The 27,980-nt window shown below is 37.4% G+C and overlaps 1 protein-coding gene across 1 annotated transcript in view; it reads right to left on the reverse strand.

Annotated features, from left to right (window-relative positions):
• Positions 1 to 27,980, reverse strand: part of LOC112056570 (protein trapped in endoderm-1) — a 41,427-nt gene that overhangs the window by 4,437 nt on the left and 9,010 nt on the right. The window contains exons 2-5 of the mRNA XM_052885685.1: positions 27,675 to 27,936; positions 18,349 to 18,481; positions 17,663 to 17,776; positions 1,798 to 1,900 (exon numbers count right to left, since the gene is read on the reverse strand). Coding sequence (XP_052741645.1) covers positions 1,798 to 1,900; positions 17,663 to 17,776; positions 18,349 to 18,481; positions 27,675 to 27,780 — 456 coding nt within the window. The 5' untranslated portion in view covers positions 27,781 to 27,936. The remainder of the gene's footprint in view (positions 1 to 1,797; positions 1,901 to 17,662; positions 17,777 to 18,348; positions 18,482 to 27,674; positions 27,937 to 27,980) is intronic.

Below are 27,980 nucleotides of genomic sequence, written 5' to 3' on the forward strand. Positions count from 1 at the left end.
TGACAGGCGTGGTAAATAGATAGGTACATAGTTAGAGAGAAATAATAAAAGTCTTTTGTAATTAATTTAAAAAAAAAAGAAATTAAATAGAAAATGTGTAGATTTTGAATGTTTGTCCCTGAGATTTCCTTAGTTTTGAGATATTTCAGATTATACTCTACCCTAATTTTTAAAATTATTACATAATACTATACTCTTTGCAGTAGTGCAAGTTGCACGAATCATCCATAAATAATATCTATCGCAAGTCTAACAAAGTCTATACAAAAGCTAAACTCAATGTGGAATGTTTAAAAATGAAGGTATACTTAAATTATTTAAAATTATGTATTGCTTTTTTATAAAATGTTATTCAAAGGATAATATAAAGATTGACCTGACCACGTGTGCTTGCATTTCATGAATTAATTATCGTAGTTGTAGGTAAATCCGGACTAAAATGAATACTAAGTGATTGTAAAAGGCGTACAAAGAATAAATGTTATATAATGTAAACATATTATCCATTGATAACTAATCATCCTATCGATAGACTATGGACGATTCCAATAAGAAGAAATTTTAAAATTCATCGTTGAAACTAAAAAGTTACAAAATATTTTCTATGATTTGTCCCAACTGTCTAATCATAATAAAGATAGTGTACTATTTTTGAATATTTTGCAAACGGACATACAGGTCAAAAACATAACCCTCCTATCGGATTTCGACACAGTCGGATAAAAATGACTATTGCCATAACAATAATGGAAGTTTTAATTATAGCCGTCCGTCCATAAATTAGGCCACGCCATAATACGGATGCGCGGCGCTTGGCGGTAATTCGGGACAATTAAACCAGTATAGCGCGCGGGGAAGTGCAATGAACCAATCGCATTCAGCATAATATGTTACGAGCGAGTCATTGCGCAAGACCCATAGACAAAACTTTTTTTTTAATCAGGATTAGGTTCGCGCTTGTTAAGGATTTTTGTAGACAATGATAATGATGTAACTGTAAGATCGTATAATTTTTTTAAAGAGCAATAGGGATGATGACAGTTTTTTAAATTGTATATAAATTAAGAGTATACTAATAGTAAAGCAAATTTGTAAAAGGAACAGGGTATCTGCGATCATTACTTTCGGAGCTACAGGGATTTAAAGTCAGATTTGTGGCGCTGCCGCGGATCCCTGATAAACGCCCCATACAAAATGGTACAAACTAATGACGTCGTAGGCAATGTAATGATCGTTAGATTTGTATGTGCGTTTAAACAAAATTACTAATATCTTTGTTATTTGTGCGTTTATGTTTATAGTTCATTTATTAAAAAATGTCACATTTAATGTAAGGAAGCTAAAACTGTATGAATTTCATCTAATTACGATAAAATATTTTTAATAGATTTTGAAATTTTATAATCTCGTTTATTTTGAAAATATCCAGACAATCTTCGCTTTTTATGTATAAATTAGTTAACATTGACCCTATTTACCCGAATTTATCATAAAAATTAATATATTTAAACCTAGTCATCATCCCCATTGCTGTGTGTTCCCTGCCCTTCTAAAATTATTGCTGGTAAGAGGCTTCGGCTATGACTAGACACCACCAAACCGCAGAAGTGACAATTTAAATGTGCTGCCGTATGCGTGAGTGAAAGAGTGGGGCCGTAACGCATTACGTTATGAAGCGGTTTACATTCCCATAACAAAATTATCACTTTAAAAAATCAAATTTTGAGTTTTGGCTTATGATTATGTAGATACATAAACTTAAGTCTGTGGTCGAGGTTATCCCTGTAAGGTACTCACCATTAGCCCAAAGGACACGAACCAGACGAGCAGCAGCTGTATCCAGATCTTGGCGGTCGTGTAGATTTGAGAATACATGTCATAATATGCGATCAGTGTGTATCTGAAAATAAAAGAATAATTTTCTTTAATTTAAAAATAATTGTGGTTAATAATTTAAAAAAAATCGGTATTTATTTTTGTTACATAGGTTATAAATAGGTAAGTAACCTATTTATAACCTATGTATGTGTATGTACTACACAATTGTTGAATTCCATGATGACGGTTGTTTGGAGACTATTGGATTAGCTTTCACCTTCACACAGGAAGTAAAAGAAATTGTAATGAATATAGCTATAATTGTGAAGTATTTTTCAAGAAACAACATTTGTTTTGGTTCAAAAGACAGAGTTTCTCGCCGGTTTTTCTCAGTAGATCCTGCCTTCTAACCGGTGGTAGAGTCACTAAACACTAACCTGGGCCTGTAGCCAAATGGCATGTCGATTCTCTTTCTACGATCGCAAACGCTTCAAAAATTTAAAAATGTATGGCAATCACATTTGTTGTCGACAGGTCACGTGATCAAGTTGCCGATCGGATAGATCTGTCATACCTATACATTTTTCCAGTTTTCGATGCGTTTGTGATTGTAGAAAGAGAATCGACGTGCCACTTGGCTATAGGCCCTGATGTTTCAAAAGTGCTTGTAAACTAAGCCTACTTGAGTAAGTAGGTAAATAACTTGGAAGCTAAATAAAACCACTTCGTAATGTCTGTTATCTTTATACTATAGACATTAGACATGTTACATAGTGTTATAGGCTTTATTTTATCCCCGTATTAACATGGAAATGGGAACGCGGGTAAAACCGCAGGGCGTCGGCTAGTAACTAATATCATGCGTTCAGTGACTATAAAAAAATCTATTTATTATGACTATTTGTGTCAGATATAAAAAAATACTCGATTTGATCGTCTTAGAAAAAACCAACCATAGCTTAATTTATATTTTTTTTATTCATGCGGGTTTCGTTACGAATTAGTTCCGTTTTATTATTACAGAACGAATGTTCGGTTCGGATCATAAACGCAATGTTGGTTCACAACATCGTAACAGGGAATTACTTTTAACGTTTTTTTACGTTCGGGAAGAAGCCGTTACAATGTTGAAACGATCTTTTGGAGTACCTACTTAATAGAGTTACAGTTTTTTAGTACAATTTTATAATTCTCGAGTGTTTGATGAGAAATAATTTATGTAAAGTTTTAAGCAATACAAAAAATCTAAGAATAAAATTAAAGTCCAAATAGACTTAAATTTTATTCTTGTATTTTGTGTATTGCTTTATTAAATACAACACCAGTTTAACTCACAAGAATATAGGCACGAATAAGTTAATTTAAAGTTTCAAACTAACAGTTCCAAAACTTTAATTTTGTTGGTTTTCTATACCTATACTATTAGCATTTACCTACTCATATACTTTGATTAAAAACAGTTAGGTGTCACCATTTGGATATCAACGATTATTCATTGTATACTCATTTTTGTTTTGACTCTGGAATGTAAATAATATAGTTTTCTAGCTTTTTTTTAAAGATAGTGGGGGATTATTCAGGGTAAAACGGAAATAGTATTAATGTTTTATGTTGTAATTATTGAGAGGGGAGGTGAGTGTCAATGCATTCTAAAGGGATCCCTTAAACCTACACCCAAGGTCACACGTCCTGGGACCTGCTCGAGGTGTTTCCTCTAACACAAAATAATTGTACCATAATTTTCGCTGCTACCCGTCACGTTATACTAGTGTTTAAAAAGAAAGCATTTTCCCATCACGTGGTTATAAACAAAATAATAATATGAATTTTACACTAATAAACGAGTAGATTGACGTTTAAAACGTTAGTCAAAGAGGTTTTATTCTCACATTCCTACATTCTTTGTCTATGGTTTTTTGCAATTGTCAATCACCCATACTTTGTTTTGTCAAGATTTTTCTGACGAAACAAGAATGCAGCTAGTGTGTGTAACCCAGTTTTCCCTGAGCAAATCACGCCATGTGTAATTAAGGGGAGCACAGCTTGCACAGCTTAGCTTATCTTATCCTTTTACAAACATTTGTTTCTCACGCGGCAGTAAGTGCTTTCGGAGCGGGCGATAATGGCCACTTTACTGTTTGATTCGTTTTCGGTTTGTTGTTGAATGTTGGGACGTTATCGGCTGTTGGTTGACCGATAGGGTTAGATGACATGTGGTCATCTATTAATATGGTTTAACCCGTGTTTTTTTTATTCTTTACAAGTTAGCCCTTGACTACAATCTCACCTGATGGTAAGTGATGATGCAGTCTAAGATGGAAGCGGGCTAACTTGTTACGAGGAGGACGAAAATCCACACACCTTTTGGTTTCTACACGGCATCGTACCGGAACGCTAAATCGCTTGGCGGTACGTCTTTGCCGGTAGGGTGGTAACTAGCCACGGCCGAAGCCTCCCGCCAGCCAGACCTGGACAAATTAAGAAAATCTCAATCTGCCCAGCCGAGGATCGAACCCAGGTCTTGTAGATCCACCGCGCATACCACTGCGCCACGGAGGCCGTCATAAATAGTGTAGATCCTACTCCAGTAGGAATCTATCTAGAGAGGTCAATTCTGTACATGAAATATATACCTCCAATCCATGAAAGATATATATCCAAAATAACTATCAAGGGGTAATTAGTGGTCGATACTGATGCCAAAATATCAATCAGTAAAATTTTTGTCTGTCTGTCTGTATGTTCGTTATAGAAACAAAAACTACTCGACGGATTTTGATAACACTTTGTACGATTATTATTTATACTCCAGGGCAGGTTATAGTATACTTTTCATCACGTTACGATCAATAGGAGCAGAGCAGTGAAGGGAAATGTAGGGAAAACGGGAGAAGTTACTCCATTTTTACAGCGATACTACTGTAAGGGCTGGAATAAAGAGATCTAAGGATGAAGTCCCGGACGAAGTCGCGGGCGTCCGCTAGTACCTAATATTATTATAGTTTGTAAGCTTGTGTAGGGCTCTCTGTATCTACTTAACCGATTTTGAAAATTCTTTAACCAATAATTTTAACGTCATCTAATGATGAAGAACTGAAATAAAATTAAACCCCAACCATAAAAATGTAGAGCGATGTTACGCATCAAAGAGTTTGTTGGTATAAGAAATAAACATCACGCGAATAAAAGTTAACATGAAAGCTATTCGTAATGGTCCAGTGACACAGTTGCGCAGATTTATAGCGCATTACATTATCAGCTTCGCAGCGCACAGCAAAAACTATAAACTGAAATACACAATCAATCACGCATGTATTACTGTTACATAAATAATGAATAAAAATAATAATATATTTGACAAAAAAATGGAACCGACTTTTTTTTATTGAGAAAGAATACAATAAGGAACTTAAGCTAACTTATCCTAATAACTATACAAATCACGCCCACGTGGAATGGTGGCAAGAATACTGGCTGCATTTCCGCGCTGGACAGCCAGGCTGATCCTTTGCGCAAAAAATGAGCCAGCCCTTCTGTCACCAGTCGAGGCAACTAGCCGCGGTGAAGTGATTCCGTGAATTTTTTGGCACTGCGACTGCATGGCCCAAGGGTCTTCACGGCAAAAGGTACAAATATGTAACTCTCTGTCAGTGAGGCATACTTGAGTCACTTACCGGTTTCAGCTTTTTTTGCTGCGGCTCCCGGTCTTGATTCTGTCTCCCTGATATAACACGGTGCTAATGTGTCAACGCATGTAGCGTCCCACATAAGGGCCCGCCCCATTTCCCAGGGAACCAGCGGTCAATCCATCAGGTCTCTTGCCATCATCCCGACTGATTGTTTAAGTTGTTTAGTTTGACACAAAATACAAAACCGATTTTCATGAAAATGAAATAAGACCAATCTGAAAGTATATTCTTTCAAACGAAAATAATTTTCAAAAGGTAACAATCATTGAAAAAATAATGTCGTATTGAGAACCTCCTCCTTTTTTTGAAGTCGGTTAAAAATATGGGTCTGTCGTCAGTAAGACCGTATTAGGAGTGGGTACGACCTACCTACGAATACAGAATACACATTTTGGGGTTGTCAATTTTGAGAATAAGATATAGGCAAGTGCAAATTTTATTGCTGACTCTTAGCAATAGTTTGTTTTCTAGTGGTAGTTTTAACTTTTTACTGATTTTTATTTTTATTTAACATATAAATGAACATTTAAAGTGATGAGTATACACTTATTATTTTGCCTTAACATTATAAACTTTTACCAAAAAAATAGGGAAAAAATTAACAGAATAGAAACCAAGACTTCTCGGTGTGAGTCCGACCCCTTAATCGTCGAGCTATTTAGACTTAACTTTTAATTATCATTAACAACCCATATTTCGCTCACTGTTGAGCACGAATCTTCTCTCAGAATTAGAGAGGTTAGGCTTATAGTCCACCACACTGGCCCCAATGTATTAGCAGACTTCACATACGTAGAGATTTTTCAGGTGTGCAGGTTTCCGTCACTGTTAAAGACACGTGCTATTTAATTTCTAAAAATGCACATATCTGAAAAATTCGAAGTGCACAGACCGGATTCGATCCGTCATACCGTCGAGCCGTGATAGCCCAGTGAATATGACCTATGCCTTTGCTTCGGACGGCGTAGATTCGAAACATGTGACGCTACATTAAAGTGCGGCATCACATGCTTACGGTATTTTTAATGGATTACCACTGGTTGATCCATTTATACTAATATTATAAAGCTGAACAGTTTGTTTGTTTGTTTGCTTGAATGCGCTAATCACAGGAACTACTATTCCGATTTGAAAATTTCTTTCAGTGTTATATAGAACATTTATCGAGGAAGGCTATAGGCTATATATTACCCCCGTATTCCTACAGGAACGGGAACCACTCGGGTGAAACCGCGCAGTGTCAGCTAGTTAAAAATAACGATAATGGCTAAAATAAAAAAAAAATAACGAAGTCTGTCGACATCCCATCTCTTACAGCGTATCACGCCCTATTTGCATTGAAAGCAAGCCCATTGACGAGGTTCAGTTACCGACACACAAAGAGCTCGTTGTGAGGAGTGCAGCGAGGGCATAGGCCTTGCTTGCTTTGCTTTGTTTGTGCCTTTCATGTGCCGCTGAGGGATGCGCTAAGTGATGGTGATATCACCACCATATTATGACGACTTTAGGTACAGTAGTAATTGACTGCGTTTTATATAAACTAATAGTATAAACAGTGCCGGATTAAGGTAATTTAATGTCTTGAGCAATGTTCCAATGTGGGCTCCCCTTATCCTTAAGTTAACAACACATAATTAATCAATTTTAAACGTGCAGATTTCGAAATGGCTTGAACTTTGATGTGGTCGTTTTTTTTTCTTTTTTGCCCCCTAAGGCAGGATCCCCGAAGCAATTGGATAACTAGGTTATAGGCTGTTTGGGTGTTGTTTAGTGTTTCGACCCAACTACGATGCTCTTGTGCGGGTTGAAATAGAACACAACAGAAGCTGTGCTAGCTTCTGGTGTGTTCTAGTTCTGTGCGGCTTTTGCCAGTGGTTATGGACCAGTAAACCACAAGGACGTAACGAGAAATCCGTATACATAAATACTCTCAAATTTGAGAATCTTGTCCATAAACCAAGTAATAATGTGTAGTTGAATATTTCCAGTCAAGTACAAGTTGGACTTACGCACGAAGGGTTCCATACCAGTATCTATAAAAACAGCAAAAAAATCATGTTTGTTGTATGGGAGCCCCCTTAAATATTTATTTTAATCAATTTTAATTAATTGGCCAGAAGGCTGGACTATATTTAAGTAGGTCAGAGATTATGTATAGCCATACCACGTGGCAATACTGCCTTCTGGGCACTTTACCAATGAACATACTTTCGGATGAATTCTACGACGCCCAAGTCTTTAGATATCTATACTAATATTATAAAGAGAAAAACTTTGTTTGTATGTTTGTTTGTTTGTTTGTTTGTTTGTTTGTTTGTTTGTTTGTAATGAATAGGCTCAAAAACTACTAGACCGATTTTAAAAATTCTTTCACCATTCGAAAGCTACATTATCCACAAGTAACATAGGCTAAATTTTATTTTGAAAAAAAATAGGGTTCCGTAAGATATGTAGGTTTTTCGGACACAAGGTGTAAAAAACCAACCAGAAAAGTAGGGTAGGTAGGAGTAGGGTAGGGGTAGGTGTAGGCTAGGGGTAGGGCAGGGTAGGGGTAGGATAGGGGTAGGTGAAAGTTTACATCGAGTTTCACGCGGACGAAGTCGCGGGCGTCGGCTAGTAATTTTATATTTGGTTTTGTTTTTTAATTTCTATAGTAGGTTTAGTCTTAGTTAATTTAGTTACTATATTATTGTTTTAGTTAATTGTAAATATTTTAAAAGAGCTAAAAAATTTCAATCTGTTTTTTAGTTTTTTGTTATTATAGTAACTGAAATACAATATAATCTGTGAAAATAACAACTGTCTAACTATCCCGCTTACTCTATATCACGGTTCATAAGATACAGCCCAGGCCATGCGACCACCGAGATAATATCGTGAAAAGAAATAGACAAAATTGGAAAATTTTAAGGTCACTTGTAAGGTCCCTTGTCCTTACCGTAATAGCAGTAAGTCACCGTCTCACCACTACACTATAATGGCCAGCTGCACACGTCCGCCTCCTCTCGATGCTAGCCATAGACTGGCCGCTCTCGCCCACTACCGGTGTATATATACACGAACACTACCCCACTACCGGTGTATATATACACGAACACTACAGCATTTGTAAGGTCCCTTGTCCTTACCGTAATAGCAGTAAGTCACCGTCTCACCACTACACTATAATGAACTGGAAATAATGCAATCTCTATCATTGCGTTGGGATCAAAGAGATGGAACTGGGACATCTCCGCCGCCATAGGACGATATTTTGTATATTTCTCTTCACTTGGTCGCAGGTTAACACCACTGGTGACAGACGGACGGACAGCAGAGTCTCAGTAATAGGAACCCGTTTTACCCTTTGAATGCGGAACTCTAAAAAAGTTAAAAAGTAAAACCACCATTTCCAAACATCAAAGGCGTCACGCACTCGGCACTAAAATCTATATTTATTTGATGGCGTGCAAATATTTACATGCAGCGTAGAAAACTGTGTGAAAGCGGGCACTTCACGTGGAGATTAACACCTCTGCTGAGCAAACTAATTATAATGGCGCCGTTAGTGGAAAAAAAAACGTTAAGAAAACTAGTAAAAATATGTATAAACGATGTAAACAGGTCAGTTTATTCCTTGCATGTATTGTAACGGACCGATTTTAGAGTTCCGTAGGTACCCAATGAATATAAAACGAGACTGTATAACAGAATACATTACCAGACCATATTAGGTACCAAGACTTTAAGAAATTAAATATCAGTCTCAAATGGTAAAGGAAAAACATCGTGAAGAAACCTGCGTATCAGAGAATTTTCTCAATTCTCTGCGTGTGTGAAGTCTGCCAATCCGCATTGGGCCAGCATGGTGGACTATAACCCCTCTCATTCTGAGAGGAGACTCAAGCTCAGCAGTGAGCCGAATATGGGTTGATAACGACGTAGGTACCCAATGAGTAAAACGAGACCGTATCACAGAATACATCAACACCGTATTACCAAGACTCCGCGACGATTCTGGGCCTGTAGCCATGTCGATTCTCTTTCTACAAACGCTTCGCAAGTAAGTAAATGTTAAAACTCTTTGTTTGAACTTTTTTTTTTTTAATAAAAATATTTGCCATATCTTTTATAATATGACCAATATTCCCATTCCCCTCAAACTAGTCGGGAAAGACTGTGCTAGGAGTGGGTACGACAATAGACCAACGGGCGGGGATCGAACCACCACTCTTCGGTGATGAGTCCGACGGCTCTTACCGTTGAGCTATTGAGTATGCCGTTGAACTTATGCAGTGGCAGGTCCATAACCGTCTTGGGGATCTTGTTATGAATCTTTTTTACTCTCTAGAGATGGTAATCGGATATAGCTAACTTATTACAATAAGAATACCTACATTATAACAACCATACGTAAAAAAACCACTAAAAATAACAAAATTAAAATTGTAGCCAGCCAGGCGAGATTTAAATCGAATCCAATAAATAAAATCCCTAAATTATGTTACACCCGTCAACCACTCCTTTGTTGGATTGCATTCAAATATAAAAACAAACGGGCCAGTAAAAGCCGTGGAGTCGTAAAATTTTAAAAAATTAAATACCCCGCAGTGTAGAGAGACGATTGTTCTGTACAAACAAACTTGGGAGCTGTTAACTTTATTGAAATGTATTAAAGAGGTGCGAAATGAAATATACCAACAGGGTAAACGTAAATGCAATTTATTTCGTAATTATACAGATAAACTTGCACGGTGCTTGCACGCATGGTCATCGTGGTAGGCACATGGTTTGAGATTTTGACCGAGCCTATATTACCCGATAATAGGTAAATAATTTCACACCTAATAATAATTATAATAGTTCTTAAAAATAATGAAAATAAATATAATTTAAAATCCAATTTTTAACCGACTTCCAAAAAGGAGGAAGTTCTACGTTCGACTGTATGTATGTTTTTTTTATGTTGGTAAACAGTATGTGCACATCGAGTATGGTTGTAGTATAGACCAGCTACTTTTCACAAATTAATCAACAATATACAGATGAAGCGTACGGAACACGACGGTGTCGTAGCCGCTCCAAATACAAAATTCAAAAAGTAATACATTCCGAGTCAGTACAACACGAAGCGTCGCATCAGTGATTTTCAATAATATTATTCAAGAAAAATGACGTCTTATGTTTTTAAATATTTTTTTTAATGGAGTTCACCGCCTACAGTACGTTGCTTGTAAAGACTCTGGTTACTTGTGATCTTCTTCCTTTAAATAAATTATTTTTAGACATACTTCCAAAGGAGGTGTATGTACTATTTAATGTTTTTCATGTAATCATAGTTTCACAGATTTACGCGTCAGTTTACATACGCTGAATAATATTTAGATTACATCTAAAATATTTCTTGCTATTTTCAGTGATAATGTGGATATTCTGTGTAGCATGTTCACACAGATCGACAGCAATAAAGTGTCATTAAAATAGCCTACAAAATAGAATTTGGCTGGTGGGAGGCTTCGGCCGTGGCTAGTTACCACCCTACCGGCAAAGACGTACCGCCAAGCGATTTAGCGTTCCGGTACGATGCCGTGTAGAAACCGAAAGGGGTGTGGATTTTCATCCTCCTCCTAACAAGTTAGCCCGCTTCCATATTAGATTGCATCATCACTTACCATCAGGTGAGATTGTAGTCAAGGACTAACTTGTAAAGAATAAAAAAAAAAAAAAAAAAGAATCATTATTTATAGTCAATGATATTTTATACTAAAGATTTAAAGAAATAAACATCATTATTCCAAACCATCATTTTTTACGAACACACGTAGAGAATAGATAACAATACATAGAGAAAACGAAACTTAATAAACTAACGATAATTTAATAAAAATTAACGATAAACTGGTGTAATTTTAAGACGATGGAGCACAAATCTTAAATTTGCAATTTTATTGCGAAAATAAAACGAAGTTAATACGATTGCGAACTAGGTTATCGAATTTCTGAGGTCCAGCAGGAGCGAGAACAATTAACCAGCAATTGCAAATTGTTAAAAGTGCTGTAAAATAAAAAAACACTGTGAAGTTATGTGGTTCTCGGATTAATAAATTGCCCAAATAATTATTTTCAACACCGAAACCATTACTAACTCGAGCAGTCGCTCGCTCGCTGTACCTAATAGCATACATCATTCCACACAATGCACTCAGCATATTTTTATGTAACTTACTATCTAAAAATTTTAATAAAAAAATTCAACCGACTTCCAACTCAAAAATTAACCTAAACTAAAAAGCAAAAAATAACATCTTACCTATGTGCTACCTTCTGATCAGTTTGAAGGCGGTGCCAAGCCAGTGATGTTTTAATTTAAGCCGTTTAAATTACAAAATGTCTGTGGTTCTTTCAGAAACGGCTTTAATTAAAACATGACACTGGATTGGCACCGCCTTCAAACTGATCAGAAGGTAGCACATAGGTAAGATGTTATTTTTTGCTTTTTAGTTTAGGTTAATTTTTGAGTTGGAAGTCGGTTGAATTTTTTTATTAAAATTTTTATTTTTTAATTTTTAGTGTTAGCACACCTACTGAGTGAGAACAAAAATTAATAAGCAATTAGTTGAAACGTTATTTTCCTATGATAAGTATCTAAGTCCTACAATCACAGTTTTAAAAATACTACCTTAACTCACATACAAAATTTCACTCCCCTTTATCTACACGTAATATGAATATTCAGAAAATCGTTAAAGGTGACTGTCCTCCGTCTTCAGCACCAGACCCCCTATGCAGTCACAATCCATATGGTTGGAAAGTTCTTATCAATATAAAATTTATCAAGTCCAAACACAAGGTAACTACTGTGTACCGTCGAGGAGTTCCCTTAACTCTCCTTCATCTTCGTCACCAGACACCTAATACAGTCGCAACCTATCCAGGTGGAAAGTTCTCATTAATACAAAATGATCAAGTCAAAACACAAGGTAGCTACTGTGAACCGTTGAGGAGTTCCCTTAACTATCCTTAGTCTTCATCACCAGACCCCTAATACAGTCACAACCCATCTAGGTGGAAAGTTCTCATCAATACCAATTTATCAAGTCCAAACACAAGGTAGTTACTGTGAACCGTTGAGGAGTTCTCTTAACTGTCCTTCGTCTTCATCATCAGACCCTTAATACAGTCACAACCCATCTAGGTGGAAAGTTCTCATCAATACAAATAAATCAAGCCCAAACAAAAGGTACCTGCTGTAAATCGTTGACGAGTTCCATCGTCTGTGTTTCGGCTCCATCATCAGACCAACTCCAGACCTTCATAAAAGTGTAGTGGTTTAAAATACCTTATGGAAACACTAACAAACGTGCTAGCCGTCCCTACAATTTTCAAAAGTTCCCCTCGATTTCTCCAGGATGCCATCATCAGATCCTGACATGAAAAAAATGGGACCACCCTGGAATCAAACCCTTCAAAACAAAAGAAGAATTTTTGAAATCGGTCCACAAATGACGGAACTATCGCTGGACATACATAAAAAAAAAAAAAAAAAAAAAAAAAAACATACATACAGCCGAACGTAGAACCTCCTCCTTTTTGGAAGTCGGTTAACAATAGGACGTTAAATTGAAATGCATCGCGCTTAAAATACAACCTCGTCAAATTAAATATTCTATCTTGCTATGGGGGCGTTTTGATGGAGTTCTTTTAAATTGAAACTTGTCTGTGTTAAAGTACTTTTCTTTCTAAACAATAACTTGCCTTGTTAGTAGGTATGCGTGGATTAAATCTTTGAAGTCAAATTAGAATCACTTCCTGACGTTGAAATATAGTAGTAATACTATGTTTTTTGTGTCCTCATCTTGTCTTTTACATACATGATCAAGTATGCAGTAAAATGGATTTATCGATTTAGAGATGCATAATATAGGTACGACCTAGCGTCGGTTTTTGAAGAAAACTTAGTACTTATTGCATTGCTCTAGGGACCGACCGATTATCACTGACAGTGACAGGAATATTGTTTTTTTTTTTTTCTTGTACGGCCAATCTGCGATCAGTCCTAAGACTATAAACAAATATGTTGCGAGTGTCTTTGTCTTGTGGAGGTCGATCCTCATTAGGAGTCGGCGCTCATTTGGTGCGTCCTGTTTTTTTAAATGTCCAGGTCGAGTATGCGTTTACGTTTAAGACGCCTCGGACAGTCATCAGTCAAGAGTCTGTTTGCTAAGATATTAGGATGAATAAGGAGTCGCTTCTTGTATCTTTTGGCTAGCTCCCTAACTTCGTCCTTTACTGTGCAAATTTGCAAATTATGATGTAGTTCCTCATTCGTGATAAACCACGGCGAGTTGGCGATAGTACGTAGTATTTTATTTTGCATTCTTTGCAGGATATTTAGGCTAGTGTCGCATGCACTACCCCACAGTTGAGCGCCAGGAATATTGTAACTAATAGGAATATTGTAACTAATAAATTTGATTTTGTGCTATTCGATCAGTCAGTGTGCCGTGCAATTAATATTAATATTATGTATTACTGTTCCACATGACAATCATCTGGTAAAAGCTGAAAGGGAAAACTGTCAACATACTTTGACCTTCCTCATGAAATTATTGCCATAATGTTGAGTCAGCTGTTACTGTTCCGAAAGTCTTTTCAATTAATTGTGAAAAGCTTCGACTAACAATTAATGAAATTGTAACACTATTTTCAAATCGAATGAAATAATTTATGCAGTTATTATTATACTATTTGATTTATTTAATTTAAGTATTTTAATAGCATGTATTTTTTTATGCATACTTGAATGAAAAGGAATGAACTTGTATTTAATTTTAACTGCTGCATAAGAAGGAGGGTTATGTTTTTAGCAATAACATGGGTTATATTTTTAAGAAAACACTCGGCCTCTTATAACTTCAGTCTTCTGAAACAATTCTGTGTTACGTCTTGTATATGTATTCTGGGGTTACGTTTTACGTTCGTTTAACATTTCGCAATCTGCAGATGCCATTGGAAATTGTAATTACAAATTAAAATACCGAATTCTGAAAAAAAACAGTTCGTGACACACTTTCAAAATACACAATCGAGTTGTACTCGTATCTTAAAATACGACAATAAATCAGCCCTTGTAAGGAACTGTCGACCTACTATTGTTTTTAAAGCGAACAGTCTCTCTGTTGCTTATTTTTACTGTTGCAACGTGTTGTAAACATTTTGACAGATCTACCCTTTTTAAAAACTTGGCCTGTTTTATTGTTTTATTTACAAAAAAATACACGAATTGTTCACTGATTTATTTGCTCAAGCAACTACTATACATAGATGAAAACATTATATTATACACTAGCGGACGCCCGCGACTTCGTCCTTACAGTAATTACCTTAGATCTTTGTAATCCAACCCTTCAGTAGTATCGCTGTAAAAATGGAGTAACTTTTCCCGTTTTCCCAACATTTCCCTTCACTGCTCTGCTCCTATTGATCGTAGTGTGATGAAAAGTATACTATAATCTGCCCAGGAGTATGAAGAATAATTTTACCAAGTTTCGTCAAAATCCGTCGAGTAGTTTTTGTTTCTATAACGAAAAATTTTACTGATTGCATTTTTGGCATCAGTATCGATCACTAATCACCCCCTGATAGTTATTTTGGAAATATATTACATGTTAAGAATTGACCTCTCTACAGATTTATTATTATTATTATTTTTTAGTTTCTCAATATTCCTGCAATCTGTCTTGAGACATTCAGCGGGATTTTAAGTGTTTGTACTAAGGCGTGTTTGGTGCAAAATCCAGTGATTTGCCCATATATAATAATGTAGTGTCTATTTCATGACAGCTTGTGATGCTCGTCTTTTAAGCCTTTTGACAGTTGTACCAGGTTTCTTCATCATTTAGATTTATTATAAGTGTAGATTTAAGTTACCCTAATACTGAAATACATGCTCATCAAATGTTTTTGACTGTGGAAATGCGACTTTTACTTGCGATATTTATTTATATTTGATTATTTTAATAAAAAATCCATTCTTTCTCGCAAAGATGTTTAGCCAGTAGGACTACTATGGACTAAAGGAAGCTTTGAAGTCAATTGACTGGTTCAAAAATAATAAATCAAACGCAATCTTGAGGTGCTTGAGAATTGAGACTTGAAACAGTTCGAGCGAGCGGGTTGTGTGACGTAAACGAATCAATATCTCAAATTGCAATGTCAATAAATAATACATTCAGCGTAGGTATATTGAGATTTCTTTGACCTATCGCAAGGGGGCGCTGATCTCACCCAACTGGACGATTAGTTTGACTGCCTCCGTGGCGCAGTGGTATGCGCGGTGGATTTACAAAACGGAGGTCCTGGGTTCGATCCCCGGCTGGGCAGACTGAGATTTTCTTAATTTGTCCAGGTCTGGCTGGTGGGAGGCTTCGGCCGTGGCTAGTACTACCCTACCGACCTAGCGTTGAAACGATGTCTTGTAGAAACCGAAAGGAGTGAAGATTTTCATCCTCCTCCTAACAAGTTAGCCCGCTTCCATCTTAGATTGCATCATCACTTACCATCAGGTGAGATTGTAGTCAAGGGCTAGTAAAGAATAAAAAAAAATAATAATAAAATACTCTCTACGTACGTTTCACCCCGAAACCGGAGCATCCTCAGGAGATGTTGACAACGTGCAACTGCTAACTTATATGTAATTAGTTACTACCAGTACCAGTCATGAACTCATATTCAGCTCACTGCTGAGCTCGAGTCTCCTCTCAGAATGAGAGGGGTTAGGCCAATAGTCCACCACGCTGGCCCAATGCGGATTGGCAGACTTCACACACGCAGAGAATTAAGATAATTCTCTGGTATGCAGGTTTCCTCACGATGTTTTCCTTCACCGTTTGAGACACGTGATATTTAATTTCTTAAAATGCACACAACTGAAAAGTTGGAGGTGCATGCCCCGGACCGGATTGGAACCCACACCCTCCGGAATCGGAGGCAGAGGTCATATCCACTGGGCTATCACGGGCTATATTAGTTACTACACTAGCTACATAATATAGTCTGTGCTCCACAACTACTAAAGATGTCAGTTACACGAACAAGACGTATTACGCTTTTTATCCCGGAAGGTGTAAAAGATAAAAGCAATACACTAACTCAGCCCCCCTCCCCCTCCCCGTAACGCTCGAGTATCGTGAAATAAAAATAATATGTGGGAACACTCAACAAGTGTATAAATGTCTGCGAGTTATTTATCACTGCACAGATCGTGCGTGGCTTACGTCACGACCTTAGGTACTTGCTCGGGTGCCCAGTCGTGGGGTAAGACGACGAAATTTGGGCAAGACAGGAATTTTTTATACTAAATTAGCGGAAACACGGGTTATTACAAAATGCGCGACATCTAAGGATTTTATCGGAAAAAAATATCTTGTGTTAATCCAGGGTATACTAAAAGCCCAGTGGATATGATCTCTCTCTGCCTCCGATTTTCGATGGTGTGGGTTCGAATCCAATACACCTCCAACTTTGAATCATCACTCAGTTGTGTGATTTTTAAGAAATTAAATATCACGTTTGACGTGTCTCAAACGGCGAAGAAAAAACATCGTCAGGAAAACTGCATACCCGAGAAATTTCTTAATCTCTGCGTGTGTAAAGTCTGCCAATCCGCATTGAGCCAGCGCGGTGGACTATTAGCCTAACTCCTCTCATTCTGAGAGGAGACTCGTGCTCAGCAGTGATCCCAATATGGGTTGATAATGATAAGAAAGAAAAAAAAGCATTTAGTCTATCTCTATTTCAAACAACCATAATTTTGGCTCAATTTTTGCAGAGTGAACAAACTTACACAGATACGGTTTTTTTTATTCTTTACAAGTTAGCCCTTGACTACAATCTCACCTGATGGTAAGTGATGTTGCAGTCTAAGATGGAAGCGGGCTAACTTGTTAGGAGGAGGATAAAAATCCACACCCCTTTAGGTTTCTACGCGGCATCGTACCGGAACGCCTAATCGCTTGGCGGTACGTCTTTTCCGGTAGGGTGGTAAATAGCCACGGCCGAAGCCTCCCACCAGCCAAAACAATCTAATAATAGAAATATCTACTAGCCATTTGGGTAAGTGACAGTCGGAGATCGGAAAGAAGTTCAAAATAATTTAATAGAAAAGGTAATCTCACCTGTTGATGGTAATGGCGACCATAGACAACAGGGACACCGCCTCGTTGCCGTAGAACACGAAGGCGAACATCTGACACAGCTGCGGGCCAAGCACCCACTGCTCCTGGATATACCTGCACACAGATCACCTATGATATGACTTCAAGTTTTATCTCTATAGTGGGTCCACTGTACCTTTCTCCAATTCCCCCTCCACGAAAGATTCAAAACTTAGCCAAATGCGAAGGAATAAAAGGTAATTCAATCGTCTTGCTTTGCAATATCATTGCTACATAATAAAGCTTTTGATTCTACTTGCAATTTATATGTTTCTCATCCTCTATACCTACAAATAACATAATAAATATTGTAATGGGGTAATACCTGGATCTATTGAACCGATTCTGATAACTCTTTTAGCACTAGAAAGTCACGTTACTTTTGAGTGTCATAAGCTATATTTTATCCTCGTAATCTCACGGGGACGGGAATTACTCGGGTTAAACCGCGGGGCGTCGACTATACTCCGCGCCACGAAACAAGTCCCGTAGACGCGGCGCTAGTGTCTTAAGGCGCTCATTGTCAATTGGTAATGGCGGTCATTAGTGTAAGGCGCTGTCAATTTTAGTTCAGATTTTAGTCACAGGGCTTCTTCCATGGCGTGGAGTCTAGTTATACAATACTCGTAAAGTCTGCGTTCGCTCACCTGTTCGCAGTGAGCGGCAGGTTGATGCTGCAGAACAGCAGGTCGGACACGCACAGAGAGAGCACGAACATGGTGGTGACATGCCCGCGCAGCTTGGGGTGCATGAGCAGCGCCACAGTCGTTATGAAGTTGCCTGCAAGAAAAACATGATATAGATACTCGTAATATTGTAAGTTAAATAAAAGCTTGTAAAATAGTTTTATTTATCCATCATTATCATTATGAGAGGGGTTAGGCCAATAGTCTACCACTCTAGCCCAATGCGGATTGGCAGATTTACAAACGTAGAGATTTAAGAAAATTCTCAGGTATGCAGTGCTGGTTTCCTCACGATGTTTTTCCTTCACCGTTTGAGATACGTGATATTTAATTTCTTATAATGCACACAACTGAAAAGTCGAAGGTGCATGCCCCGGACCGGATTCGAGCCTACGTCCTCCAGAATCGGAGGCAGAGATCGTATCCACTGGGCTATCACGGGTTTATGTTAATTTTCATCGAATTACTAGCTGACGCCGCGCGGTTTTACCCGCGTGGTTCCCGTTCCCGTAGAAATACGGTAATGATATATAGCCTATAGCCTTCCTCGATAAATGGGCTATCTAACACTGAAAGAATTTTTAAATCGGACCAGTAGTTCCTGAGATTATCGCGTTCAATCAAACAAACAAAGAAACTCTTCAGCTTTATAATATTAGTATAGAATTTTCACACACAATAAAAAATCAATTAAATCTCAAACGCCCACGCATTTCCATGGTTCTTGCTGGATTTGTTGTGGTTTGTCTGTCTGTTTAGCATTAGATTTAGATGAATTTTGGTGATAAATGAGACCATAGAGCAGAATATCTCGGAAAAATCCAGGGTTCAAGCGGTATTTATGAAAAATGAAGTTCACGCGAACGGAGTAGCGGGCGTCCAGTAGTATAGTATACATTACTGAGGCCATCAAATTTTATCTTTTGGGGTAAAATAAACATTTCATGGTAGTTTAGGGGTATGGGGTATATCAATCAAGCTGTCAATTTATCGGTTGGTCCGCCGTGGTCGGTCGGTCGATCCATTAATGACTCCATGTGACAGTTTGGGCAAACAAGATCGATCATATGGTTAATTGATGCACTGGACAATTGAACCAGCTGTTATTTTTTAGGGTTCCGTATCATTTGGCGTATCTAGGATTATTTCCTAGGGGGGCTGGCCCCCGACATCAAGTCTAGTTTCGTGATAGAATATATACGCCTATAGCCGTACTAGAATAAAATCCTATCCTACTAATATCATAAACGCGAAAGTTTGTATGGATGTTTGTTACTCTTTAACGCCGATTTGCCTGAATTTTAAACGAAGATAGATACTACTCTGACACATATGATTGACACATAGGCTACTTTTTATCCCGAAAAAAGTTATGTTTTTTGTGAGATTTGTGAAAAACTGACTTCCAAACGGACGAAGTCGCGGGCCTTCGCTCGTATATGTTTATAATATTAGGCATTAGTTTCATCTAAAAATATCACACTGCTATCGAAACTCTGATATTAGATTAGTTTTTTGTTTGCATCTAAAATTTACGTGCAACGTCCTAGCATTACTCTAAGAATTAGATCATTACAAAATCCTACATTCTATGATATTTTCAATGATCTAACAACTAGACCTAGAAACAGTACTAAATACTGTAGAGATCAGAGAGGTAAAGTTAGTGGTTTGTAGGACTAATCTCTGGATCTATTTAACCGATTTTGAAACTTCTTTTGCCACTAAAAACCCACGTTATTTGTGAGTGACATACTATCAGGATAAAATATCCTCGTATTCTCACGGAAACAGAATTACGCGGGTGAAACCGCGGGACGTCGGCTTGTATTAGTATACTTAGAGGCACAATTATCGGCCCAGTATAGTATACTCGCGTATTAAAGAGGGCGGATAATTGTGCCTCTGAGTATATTATAGCCTATAGGTGCAAGATGGAATAATTCGAATATTAAACGAAACTAAGCCAAGGGCAAAACAAAAATTACGACGTCATAGATTGCGTTTAATTACTGTAATATTTAACTTGCGGCGATATTAAGAAATTCCCATGAGTTTTACGTGGTAATATAGAGGTCAAGCGAATCAATCGAAAGCAATGAATCATGCAACCAAAACTTCATTTTAAACAGGATATGGCTGCTTACGTGCAGGCATAGAGATGCGTCACAGACATATGCGTGTCTTTTAACTTATTGCTTTTATGATATCTTCAATTCATTATCAATTAATTATCTATCAATTCATCAATTTAGGTTTAGAGTTAGACACAGGAAAACATACTTTCAGTCTCAGTTCCTCTGTCTATAAGCCTATCCTCCTAGTCTACGAGATTGATAGACAAATATACTATTTCCTGTGTCGATTTCGCTTCTTCCTTGCTTTTAAATATTGTGGTAAGCAAAACTTTCGTCTATACATTACAAAAGGTCGCTGGATGCTCCTACCATAGTTCATCATTATCAACCCATATTCGGCTCACTGCTGAGCTCGAGTCTGCTCTCAGAATGAGAGGGGTTAGACCAATAATCCACCACGCTGGCCCAATGTAGACTTCACACACGCAGAGAATTGAAATATTCTCTGGTATGCAGGTTTCCTCACGATGTTTTCCTTCACCGTTTGAGACACGTGATATTTAATTTTTAAAATGCACACAACTGAAAAATTGTAGTATCATCAATAATGGTGATGATGAAAAGTTGTAGGTGCATGGCCCGGACCGGATTCGATCGGAGGCAGAGGTCATATCCACTGGGCTAGTAATATTATAAAGTTCTACTACGAGTAATATTATAAAGCTGAAGAGTTTCATTGTTTGTTTGCTTGGACGCGCTAATCTCAGGAACTGCTTACGGGTCCGATCTGAAAAGTTTTTCAATGCTAGATAGCCCATTTATCTAAGAAGGCTATAGGCTATACATTTTCACGCTAAGGCTAATAGGAGCGGAGCACCAATGAAGAATGTTTCAAAATCGGGTGATTTTTTCCTAATGAAAGCTTACGCTGCGTAAACGGTTAAAGTTTCGCTAAAGCGTTAGCCAAAACCTAAAGTAACTACTCCACGCGGACAAAGTCGCGGCAAAGCTACTCAAAGTTAATGAATAGGCCAGCAGTACGTAATGAGTCCTCAGGGTAGATGGCTGAGTTTGTTGTGGGCTTTTCTCGGACCAAGGCGCGTTTGGAACCCTCGTAACTTTAATTTTAGAAAGAAAGAAGAAAAGAAAAAAGCTTTATTAGTGAATTATGCCACACAACACAATTTGTTCTTGAACAATATCCTGCGATGTGTGGCACAACCCAGTAAAGGGATCCAACTCAGCATAATGCTACATACTCTTTAAATAAAAAGAGCATGCAGCGCTGGTTTTCAGTTGGAACCGTTGACCAGATGCCGCCACAAACACAGCACACAACAACCTTATTAACTAAAATAAACAATAATAATAACTTAAACTTAAAATACTAAAATTAAATAAAGTAAATTAAATAAAGTAAATTACAATTAACTAAAATAAAAAGGGAAAAACAATAAAATACCATACTAAAAAAAAAAAAAAAAACAAAGTTTTAAGTTATTATTATCACCGTCATCTTAAGTATAATATTATTACCTGACGTTTCGAAAGAGCTTGTAAACTAAGCCTATTTGAAATAAATGAACTTTGATTAATTGATTGATTGATTGACTGATTGATGCATTTTTACATCAATGAAGTGCCACTGTTCCCGCCACTCGAACGACTCGATCACCCGTGGCCCAGTACCAATAGATTCGATCATTTAATTGCGCACGCCTTAGGTTCAACGCACTTCGCTCACGGAATCGTTCTGCATGTACCGTAGGTAATACAAGATGTGATGCTGCCCTGAGAATGAGTAATGAATCATTTAATTACAGATGCAATTTATTGTTTACTGTGTAAACGTAAAGAGCCGTCATAGCCTAGTGCAGGGTTTCTCAAACTTTCGGCTTCACGAACCCTTGTTAAAATTTCCAAGTGACAGCGAACCTCTTACTTAAAAAATAATTAGAGTGTTGAAGAAAATGCATTTTAACTAATTAAATATAACGTGTCTGAAACAGTGCAAAAACATCGTAAGTTATAATATGCATACCTGAGAATTTTCTTAATTGTCTAGGTGTGTGAAGTCTGCTAATCCGCTTTGGGCCAGCGTGGTGGACTAAATTAGCCTAACCCGTTTTATTCTGAGAGGAGACTCGTACTCAACAGTGAGTTGAATATGGGTTGTAAATGATGATGTGTAAACGTAGCTATCAAACTTTTACTTAGAGGACCTTAAATAGGTACATTACATAGGTATATATTTTTAGTAATTTTAAAATAAATCTTTTCAAAGTAATTCAAGAAAAATATATACTTAGTCCACCAAACAATTTAAGAACCTCCTCCTTTTTGAAATCGGTTAGAAGTAGGCGGAAATTGAACACGCCATATTCAAATTATCTTTAAGCCTAAAATTAAATACAGAAATTAATTATCTTTCTCGTTTTTACTTTACAAACACTACAAAATAAAATATGTTATTTAATTTTACTGTGTTTTCAGAGTTCCGTGGTCAACAAAAAGGTTTATAGCGCTTCTCCGAGATAGTCCGTACATACTAGAAAGCTGTAATTTTGCATAATTAATACCCGTATTAATAGCCGTAAAAACACAATATCTTTACTCTGGTAAAAGTGTTAAAATAAAATATCTCGTCTGCTGGCCTATTCACTATTTTGGCATTATTATCAACCTATTAAAATAAACATCAAATCAATTGACAAAATGTCATATTATAAATACTGTGTGATATCCACCAGTAACCACCGGATGACATTTTCACATAGAATCTCAATTTCGTATATGTCAACTAGAATACGTCAAAGATAGCCTGCTATTATAGGGTGGTAATGAAGGTACAATATTTTTACACTTTCTTTATCTATACTAATATTATAAAGCTGAAGAGTTTGTTTGATTGAACGCGCTAATCTCAGGAACTACTGGTCCGATTTGAAAAATTCTTTTAGTGACAGATAGTCCATTTATCGAGGAAGGCTATAGGATATATATTATCCCCGTTTTCCTACGGGAACAGGAACCACTGCGCGGCGTGAAACTGCGCGGCGACAGCTAGTACATAATATATACGGAATGGAATTGTTTGTTAAAGACATTTCCTTATGCATATAATTATAAATAATCTGTATATTATTGTGTTATTTATTTTTATCGTTTATTTTTCTCTAGTCCCGCCGCCGGATGCAATCAATCAAGTGCAACTGTCAGACATCATTGCAGGCAAAAAAGAAGCAAACAACTATATATCTCGGCATATCTTCTTGGGTATTTTATCAAGTGAAGTGAGGAACAGCGTGGTGGGTTTAAGCTATACAAATCACCATTCCTTTAAGAAATATCCTCCTGTAGAAGTCATTAAAAATGGGCTTATTTTGTAACTCTGTGCTATTTTGAAGAAGGTCTTGGTGAATGGTAATAATTTTATTTTGTTACTAGCTGACGCCGCGCGGTTTCACCCGCGTGGATCCTGTTCCCGTAGAAAAACGGGGATAATTTATAGCCTATAGCCTTCCTCGATAAATGGGCTATCTAACACTAAAAGAATTTTTCAAATCGGACCAGTAGTTCCTGAGATTAGCGCGTTCAATCAAACAAACAAACTCTTTAGCTTTATATATATTTTGTTGTATTACGCAATAACTACTCAAAATATTGCAATGCTAAAAGGACTGACAAAATTATGCGGATTTTAAATAGTAAATAGCGGTAAAAAGCGGGTAAATAGTCCACGAATTAAGCAAAACGGTCTACCTGATATCAGGTGGAAAATCATCGATTATAACAATGCAACAATTCGCAGTGAAAGTAATCGAAGAGTCCTTTATTAAAATAACAAAAGAAAGTCTATCACGTACTCACAGAACTTTATGTTCCTAAGCCATGTACTAACCATACTAAACATATGCCTATACTAACCATGGGAACAACAAATCAGCTAAAAAATCAAAAATTTTTCCGTATCATTTCACCGCGGCTTGTTGCCTCGACTGGTGACAGAAGGGCTGGCTCATTTTTTGCGCAAAGGATCAGCCTGGCTGTCCAGCGCGGAAATGCAGCCAGTATTCTTGCCACCATTCCACGTGGGCATGATTTGTATAGTTATTAGGATAAGTTAGCTTAAGTTCCTTATTGTATTCTTTCAATCAGCTGGATATTCCTCAGTGTTATATCACTTGAACATACAACTTTTAGCGAGAAGCCCAATCAAGCCCGACCATCGCAGTCACGTACATATTTCCAACAGTTGAACGCATAATAATCGATTTGGACGTTCAACGCGGAATCGATATTAATACAGGCCGGTTCGATCCCCGTCCGATGAACTATTGTCGTACCTACTTCTAACAGTGTTCTTACTAGTCGGAAAATACTGTGTTAGACTAACACAGTATTTTCCGACTAGTTGGAGGGAAATGGGTATATTGGTCATGTTTAAGATATATGACAAATATTTTTTTGTAATAAAAAAAATCAAGCCCCTGAAACCTGGGCCTCTAGCCAAGTGGCACGTCGATTCTCTTTCTACAAACGCTAATGCTTCGAAAACTAGAAAAATGTATGGGAATGACAGATCGGATCGACAACTTGATCACGTGACCTGTCGTAAGCAAAGAGAATGGACGGGCCACTTGGCTACAGGCTCTGCTACCTTTCAAGCCAATGTTCGGCATCCATAAAATGGGATATGTCTGTCTATCGTTATAGCTAAACGGCCAAAACAGCTTCCAATTGGACGTTGAGCTCTATCTCAGGCCCCTGTATTTATAACCACCGATGCAGAGGGGTGTTATAATTTTTAGGGGTGAAAAAAGGGTTATTATAATTTTGACTTCAATCTGTCTGTGTGTGTCTATGGCATCGTACTCACAAACAGATAGACAAATTTCGACGCGGCTTTTTTCATTTGAAAGCCAGAAAGGAAATACTGTTAAGAATTTCTGGCGTAAAAGTCGTTATTCCAGTTAATTTCATGATCTTCGGGCATTTTATAAAATTTTTAATTTACCTTTTGTGACAAGATGATTGATCGATGTCACAGCGCTGAGGTTATAGACGAAAAGTTCGTCGACGAGTATAAAATAGCGGAATCGCAACCCAGGCTATCCATCTGGCGCTGTCGTCAAGCGCCATGCTATCTAAGTTAAACAAAAAGCGAAGTTATGCAATGGAAGCGTGCGAGTTGTTATGACACCGTATGAAACAATAGTCGACTGTTTGTGTTTACCGCCTCGCGCAGCACAGGGTATAAACAGTGCGTTTCGTTTAGGGCCGACGCCCCGCGACTTTATCCGTACAGTTCCTGTACCCGTGAGCATACGGGGATAAAATATAGCCTATAACACTCACAAATAACGTGGCTTTCTATTGGTAAAAGAGTTTTGAAAATCGGTTCAGTAGATACAGAGATATTACCCCCTACTATACCACAAACTTCACCTCTTTATCTATACTAATATTATAAAGCTTTAAAGAATTTGTTTGTTTGAACGCGCTAATCTCAGGAACTACTGGTCCGATTTGAAAAATTCTTTCAGTGTAAGATAGTCCATTTATTGAGGAAGGCTATAGCTATATATTATTCCCGTATTCCTAAGGGACCGGTAACCACGCGGGTGAAACCACGCGGCTTCAGCTAGTAAGTATAGATGACTTGTATTCTGTTTGACGACCTCTGGCACCGATGGTGTAACTGTTGATAAGCTACAGAGGTCTTGGGTACGATTGCCAGGTCGCGTCAGTTTCACGAATCCGCATTGGTCAACAGTTCAAATCATCTATCAGGCCCCTGAAGTAGGCCACCTATGAATAAGACTTTCTCCACGAGTCGATTAAAACAACAACTTCATGAAACATAGAGATCGCCATGAAGCGATAACCGCCTTTTTGTATCCTTATTTTCTCATTTGTTTGTTATATTGTTTGTTGCCTTATTTTGTGGTGTACAAAAAAAAAATTGGAATCTTGGTAATAGGATCATGTATAGCACCTTTTGAAGTACCAAAACCTATAAACAATTTATATTTGTAATTTAAATTCTTTGCTACTGGCAACCCTGATTGTATTCTTCCCCGAACTTATAGTGATGTGATACGTACGTTCAATACCTACATAATAAACTGTTATCGATAAACGAGCGGGTAATAAGCTGTTTCGATGATCGCAGTGTACTGACCAAACACTATTAGCAACGAACTTCTACGAGTCTACTTTCGTCAAGTAGACTGAAATTAGTTCTTTAAGTCAAACTCTAGGACTTAAATTATTTAATACCTAACGACTTAACCGGATATTACTATTAAGAGCTTTTTTACGCAGTAAGTTACAACGTGAGATAGCTCATCAATGTTTGCCTACTGTGAATTGCTAATTAAGCACTTATTCACGCCCATTATCTGTGCTGTCATACAGTGCATATATTATCCATACACATCACCCCATCAAGCCATAAGCAACGCAAACATACAAGTCAATGACAGATCAATATTTAAACAGGCAAGTGTTGTTAATCTATTATCTATTTATTCATTTAAATATAGAGGAATGCCCTTATTTAACTTATCAATCCACTGACCAAATAGTTTAATTGAGTAGAGGCTTGGAGGTAAAGAAGAAATATTGAGTTAGAAATTAAATATCACGTGTCTCTAACGGTGAAGGAAAACATAGTGAGAAAACCTGCATACCAAAGAATTTTCGTAATTCTCTGTGTATGTGAAGTCTGCCAATCCGCATTGGGCCAGCGTGGTGGACTATTGGCCTAACCTCCCTCTCATTCTAAAAAGAGACTCGAGCTCAGCAGTGAGCCGATTATGGGTTGATCAAATCAAATCAAGTTTAGTACCGCTCTAATGGACGTCATAAACAGCCCACTTGGTGGACCGTGGTTTTTGGAAGTCCCTACAAAAGGCCTACGTCCATTGCCTGATGATGATATAATAAACAACATCCATTTAAGAAGGGAAGCTATAGTTCATGGCGACTCGGTGTTCTGTTATAGAGAAGAGTAGATTATTACTATAAATTGACTACTCTCATTAGCAATTTAAGCCGCCGGTCCCAGTCAATATCATTTACTTTCGATAGTGGTCGTTAATTATCACCTTAGCTTGCCAATCCGCATTGAAGCAGAGTGGTGGGTCTAGCTCCATATCCTCTCTCCTATAAGGCCGTTAATATAGGCGGATAAAGATAACTCACCTATTACTCCAACTATACTGAAGATACAGGCGCACACTGCGGCTAAAATGGTCGCCTCCCGCGGATAGATCGGTTCTAATGTCGAGTTATGCATATCCGTCTCCATTTTGATCGTTTATCGATTTCGACACAACTTCAGCACTTTACTAGGACACACAAAACACACTTTTACGTCTCATTTTAGTTTTCACATTGAATATTTAGCTTGAGTCCTTTTTGTAGATTTTGAAACCATTGCGATGTTTTATAATAGTCTATGTACCTGTAACAAAACAAATAATTTTAGCAAGATTAAGTATCAGCACA

Source organism: Bicyclus anynana, chromosome 15 (assembly GCF_947172395.1).
Source record: "Bicyclus anynana chromosome 15, ilBicAnyn1.1, whole genome shotgun sequence".
Lineage (NCBI taxonomy): Eukaryota > Metazoa > Arthropoda > Insecta > Lepidoptera > Nymphalidae > Bicyclus > Bicyclus anynana.